We start from the raw sequence: 6,817 nt of genomic DNA on the forward strand, positions 1-6,817 counted from the left end.
AATTGCCTGTTACTCCAGGTGTTTCTTGACTTTCTACTTTTGCATTCCAGTCCTCTATAATGAAAAGGACATCTTTTTGGGGTGTTAGTTCTAAAAGGTCTTGTAGGTCTTCATAGAACCATTCAACTTCAGCTTCTTCAGCGTTACTCGTTGGGGCATAGGCTTGGATTACTGTGATATTGAATGGTTTGCCTTTGAAACGAACAGAGATCATACTGCCGTTTTTGAGACTGCATCACAGTACTGCATTTCGGACTCTTTTGTTGACCATGATGGCTACTCCATTTCTTCTAAAGGATTCCTGCCCACAGTAGTAGATATAATGATCATCTGAGTTAAATTCACCCATTCCAGTCCATTTTAGTTCGCTGATTCCTAGAATGTCGACATTCACTCTTGCCATCTCCTGTTTGACCACTTTCAATTTGCCTAGATTCATGGACCTAACAGTCCAGATTCCTACGCAGTATTGCTCTTAACAGCATTGGACCTTGCTTCTATCACCAATCACATCCACAACTGGGTATTTTTTTTGGATAGCAAGGAGAGATAAGAAAGCCTTCCTCAGAGATCAATGCAAAGAAATAGAGGAAAACAACAGAATGGCAAAGACTAGTGATCTCTTCAAGAAAATAACAGATACCAAGGGAACATTTCATGCAAAGATGGGCTCGATAAAGGACAGAAATGGTATGGACCTAACAGAAGCAGAAGATATTAAGAAGAGGTGGCAAGAATACATAGGAGAACTGTACAAAAAAGATCTTCACGACCCAGATAATCACGATGGTGTGATCACTCACCTAGAGCCAGACAATATGGAATGTGAAGTCAAGTGGGCCTTAGAAAGCATCACTACGAACAAAGCTAGTGGAGGTGATGGAATTCCAGTTGAGCTATTTCAAATCCTGAAAGATGATGCTGTAAAAGTGCTGCACTCAATACGCCAGCAAATTTGGAAAACTCAGCAGTGGCCACAGGACTGGAAAAGGTCAGTTTTCATTCCAATCCCAAAGAAAGGCAATGCCAAAGAATGCTCAAACTACCACACAATTGCACTCAGCTCACATGCTAGTAAAGTAATGCTCAAAATTCTCCAAGCCAGGCTTCAGCAATATGTGAACCGCAAACTTCCAGATGTTCAAGCTGGTTTTAGAAAAGGCAGAGGAACCAGAGATCAAATTACCAACATCTGCTGGATCATCAGAAAAACAAGAGAGTTCCAGAAAAACATCTATTTCTGTTTTATTGACTATGCCAAAGCCTTTGACTGTGTGGATCACAATAAACTGTGGAAAATTTTGAAAGAGATGGGAGTACCAGACCACCTGACCTGCCTCTTGAGAAACCTATATGCACGTCAGGAAGCAACAGTTAGAACTGGACATGTAACAACAGACTGGTTCCAAATAGGAAAAGGAGTACGTCAAGGCTGTATATTGTCACCCTGCTTATTTAACTTATATGCAGAGTACAGCATGAGAGACGCTGGGCTGGAAGAAGCACAAGCTGGAATCAAGATTGCTGGGAGAAATATCAATAACCTCAGATATGCAGATGACACCACCTTTATGGCAGAAAGTGAAGAGGAACTCAAAAGCCTCTTGATGAAAGTGAAAGAGGAGAGTGAAAAAGTTGGCTTAAAGCTCAACATTCAGAAAACAAAAATCATGGCATTCGGTCCCATCACTTCATGGGAAATAGATGGGGAAAGAGTGGAAACAGTGTCAGACTTTATTTTTGGGGGCTCCAAAATCACTGCAGATGGTGACTGCAGCCATGAAATTAAAAGATGCTTACTCCTTGTAAGCAAAGTTGTAAGGAAACTTTCCTTGTAAGGAAAGTTATGACCAACCTAGATAACATATTCAAAAGCAGAGACATTACTTTGCCAACAAAGGTCCGTCTAGTCTAGGCTATGGTTTTTCCTGTGGTCATGTATGGATGTGAGAGTTGGACGGTGAAGAAAGCTGAGCACCGAAGAATTGATGCTTTTGAACTGTGGTGTTGGAGAAGATTCTTGAGAGTCCCTTGGACTGCAAGGAGATCCAACCAATCCATCCTAATGGAAATCAGTCCTGGGTGTTCATTGGAAGGACTGATGCTAAGGCTGAAACTCCAATACTTTGGCCACCTCATGAGAAGAGTTGACTCACTGGAAAGACCCTGATGCTGGGAGGGATTGGGGGCAGGAGGAGGAAGGGATGACAGAGGATGAGATGGCTGGATGGCATCACCGACTCAATGCACAATAGTTTGAGTGAACTCCGGGAGTTGGTGATGGACAGGGAGGCCTGGCGTGCTGTGATTCATGGGGTCGCAAAGAGTTGGACACGACTGAGCGACTGAACTGACTGACTGACTGACTGACATACGGAATAAATTCTCAGAGGTGGGACTGCTTGATTAATGGGCTAACAGAATTCTTAATTTGAATACATATTGCCAAATTTCCTTTTAACGAGTGTCATTTTACACTAACACCAGAAGGTATGAGAATTTATGCTTCCCAAAGGTTTGCTGAACAATGGCATTAATCAGACTTCGAGTTTTTCCAATATGATATGTAAAAATGAAATTTCAATGATTTATGATTTTTTTTTTTTTTTACTATCAGTGAGACTAACCACCCTTTTGCTTTGTATTTCGTTTTGCTTTGTGAACTGTCTAGACATGTCTTTTCTGTATTTTTCTATTTGTCTTTTCCCTTTCTAAAACATATTTTTATAGCGGGGTGATTGGTCTTCATTGTGTATTTTGAGTTGAAAATTGATATATAATTTAAAAATCATGAATCATATTAATAATTCTATCACATTGGGAATTCCCTGGCTATCCAGTGGTTAGAACTTGGTGCTTTTACCGCTGGGGCCCGGATTTGATTTCTGATTGAGGAACTAAGATCCCGTAACCCACATGATGCAGAAAAAAGAAAAAAAATCCATAGCATTGCTTAACATTTTGCATATTCTTAGCTTTGTTTTTTAAGTGAAAGAAATACACCATATGTTTTATTCTTCTTAACTGCATAAGCCAATAGCATAAGAGTGCTGTTTTCAAATATAACGCTACTGACTCATCATCATGAGAAACTTAAAGATATTCTACTAGTCTTGGTAATGGGTAATAATGATAATAATGATAAACAATTAGTTATTGAGTATTTAACTAGGTTAGTTCTTTCATACATCATTTCATTGAATCTTCCACAAAATCTTGTATTATGGCTCAACAAGATACCGTATCATAAAGATGTCAATTCTTCCCAAATTAAACCAACCAAAACTGAATTAATTCTCACACAAATCCCAGCAAAATATTTTATAGTATTTGAAAACTAATTTAAAATATTTATAAAAGATTAAAAGGCAAAAAAAGTCATGACAATTCTTAAGATAAGGAACAATATGCCAATAGGAGAAGAGAACTTGGCCACTTTAATATTCATAAAGCAGATTTTGGTAAAGCTGTCATTATTTAAACTCTAAAATTTTATCTCTAGTATAAAGTAGATCTCAAAACTAAAGTAACAGAACTGAGGGTTCAAATTCAGATCTTCCCAGCTCCAAAGTTCATGCTCTTAACAATTACATATATTTCCGATTTATACTGATTTTTCTATGTTTTTTCATTAAATTACCCTCATAAAAATATATGCAATATATGGACAGAAGACAAAATTAATTAGTATAGGCAGAATCATAACCCTGGCAACATCTGTACTACATACATTACTGATGAGTTAATAAATAAAGCATGGAACAAAACTACGTATCAAATCTCTGGCAAACTAATAACACTATACCAATTACCTGACATGGATTTCCATAAAACTCAAATATGTAACTTTATGTTTATACTTTAAATGAGTCAGTTTAAATGTTTCACCAATATAAAATGATGTCTATATTATCTACAGGATCAGAATTGACTATGAAGTTTTAAAGAGTTGGTAATACAGAGTACATTCTGGTTTTGCATAATTTCTTTTTTTTGGTTTAAAAAAAAATTTCATACAATTCTTAAAGGTTGCAGTCCATTTACAGTTACTACAAAATACTGGCTATATTCCCTGTATTGTACAATACACCCTCTTATTAATTTTTTAAATTTTTAATTAAAGGATTATTTTACAATATTGTGATGGTTTCTGCCATACACTAATATGAGTTGGCCATAGGTATACATATGTCCCCTCCCTCTTGAACCTCTCTCCCCTCTCCTTCCCTGTCCCACTCCTGTACGTTGTCACAAAGCACCAGCTTTGAGTGCCTTGGTCATACAGCAAATTCCCACTGCCTACCCATTTTACATATGGTAATGAACAATGCATTCTTGAGCCTATCTTAAACCCAATAGTTTGCACCTCCCACTTTCCTACCTGGATACTTCCTCTCCTCCCTGCCCACCAGGAGTGGTTTTGTATAATTCCATCTTACTATAATAGATTAGAAACTCTATTTAACATAGAAAGTTTGATTAAACAACAATAGAAATGCTTAAAATATATTTTCTTTTAAAGATTAAAAATATCAGTTTATGTAAGAACCAAAAGCAATGCATGTGATTGTTAGCTATATCTTGAACTTAAAAAGAAAAAAGCTGTAAGGATACTTTTGGAACAACTGAAGGAATTCAAATATGGACTCTATATTATATAGTATTAACACATTCGTGTTAAACTGGGGGGGCATAATAATGGTATTTTGGATATGTAATAAAGAATCTTATTCTTAGGACATACTGCTGATGCTTTTAGAAGTAAAGTATCATGATATCTACAACTGTCAAATGACTTTTAAAGAATATATAGGGACATCCTTGGTGGTCCAGTGGTTAAGAATTCACCTTCCAAGGGGACGAACGTTCAATACTTGGTTGAGGACCTAAGATCCCATATGCTGTGGGGAAATAAGCCTGTGCACCACAACTCGAGAGCCAGCACATCGCAACTGCTGAGTCCATGGGCTCTAGAGCCCATGCTCCACAACAAGAGAAGTGCACGTGTTGCAGTGAAGACCCAATGCAGCCAAAAAAACAGAATATATGATGCATAACATACAAAGACAAAGAAAAGGTGTCAGAATGTTATCAATTGGTAAATGTAGATAAAGCATACACAGGTGTTTACTGTATTATACTTTCTAAGATTTTAGAGTTTTTAAAATAAAATACAAGGGTAATTTTTATTGTAATCATAGCTACAATAAATCAATCTCCACCACAAACTATGATCTTTTGACCCAATTTAAAATCTGTCCGTTTTACTGTTCTTTAACAAAGGTATTAAAAATTGCCCAGGACTTCAAGTCATGAAAAAGAGTCATACCTACCGGCAAGTGTGTTTCACTTGTTGAAACATCCCCAGAAACACCTGTAACAACAGGATCTGGCTTCTTTGCTTCTCTGTCACCTAGCATGACAGCAATGGTCTCAGCAAGAGCTTCATTTACAATATGCCTGATCATGTCTGAATTCACAGGAACCCCAGCATCGACAAAAAGCTGGAGTGCACCACTGCTTGTTCCTTCCACTAAAAAATGACAGAACTTTAGAATAAGTGTGAAAAAAACATGCTTGCATTCTAAGTCTTAATTCTTATAATTTTAGAGATGTGAACATATGTGTATGAGATGGTGTAACGAGGAATTAAATGAAAATACAAAATCTACTTATTATGCAAGACAATAAGATGGAAACACATAATGAACATTGTCTCTAGAGAAACTAAACAGGGTAAGAAAACATTCGAATGAAAACTTACTTATATGGCCTCTTCCCTACCACTACAAAATTTAGTGATTAAAAAGGATTTGCAGCCACTTTAAAGGTTTTCATCTGAAAAAAAATCTATATTTCCAAGAGAAGGGGATCAGGAAAACCCTGTGATGGATCCTGATAAAACACAAGGGCGATAGGGAGATATTTAGAAAAATGGCAGCTTCTTCATAAATGAAGACAAACCTTACTTCTTTCTCTAGTTTCAGATATATCCATTACTAACACTACAGAGAATCCTCCTCAAACTTTTAACATAGTTTAGGGGCTTGATGTCAGCAGCTCTATAGGTATATTAATTTTCCAAATGGGTTGTAATTTTCACTTGTATGAATATAGGATGTCAGTAAAACGTCCTAAAGAGACTTTATTAGGCTTAAAGTGACTATATCGCTAAAGCTCTGTGTGGAAAACATGTAAACAGTGATCAATACAACTTGATGGAAATATGACCTCTCAAAGAGTACTAGTCCTTAATTAGTACAACTATGGCAGCATTCGCTGGATCATGGAAAAAGCAAGAGAGTTCCAGAAAACATCTATTTCTGCTTTATTGACTATGCCAAAGCCTTTGACTGTGTGGATCACAATAAACTGTGGAAAATTCTGAAAGAGATGGGAATACCAAACCACCTGACCTGCATCCTGAGAAATGTGTATGCAAGTCAGGAAGCAACAGTTAGAACTGGACATGTAACAACAGACTGGTTCCAAATAGGAAAAGGAGTACGTCAAGGCTGTATATTGTCACCCTGCTTATTTAACTTATATGCAGAGTACATCATGAGAAACGCTGGGCTGGAGGAAGCACAAGCTGGAATCAAGATTGCCAGGAGAAATATCAATAACCTCAGATATGCAGATGACACCATCCTTATGGCAGAAAGTGAAGAGGAACTCAAAAGCCTCTTGATGAAAGTGAAAGAGGAGAGTGAAACAGTTGGCCTAAAGCTCAACATTCAGAAGACGAAGATTATGGCATCCGGTCCCATCATTTCATGGGAAATAGATGGGGAAACAGTGGAAACAGTATCAGACT

General features: G+C 37.2%; 1 protein-coding gene across 1 annotated transcript in view; it reads right to left on the reverse strand.

Moving 5' to 3' along the window:
* Window positions 1-6,817, reverse strand: part of KIAA0586 (KIAA0586 ortholog) — a 133,316-nt gene that overhangs the window by 71,052 nt on the left and 55,447 nt on the right. Inside the window, exon 24 of the mRNA XM_010847676.1 lies at window positions 5,334-5,533. Coding sequence (XP_010845978.1) covers window positions 5,334-5,533 — 200 coding nt within the window. The remainder of the gene's footprint in view (window positions 1-5,333; window positions 5,534-6,817) is intronic.

Source organism: Bison bison, unplaced genomic scaffold (genome assembly GCF_000754665.1).
Source record: "Bison bison bison isolate TAMUID 2011002044 unplaced genomic scaffold, Bison_UMD1.0 scf7180017864254, whole genome shotgun sequence".
In the NCBI taxonomy this organism is placed as follows: Eukaryota; Metazoa; Chordata; class Mammalia; order Artiodactyla; family Bovidae; genus Bison; species Bison bison.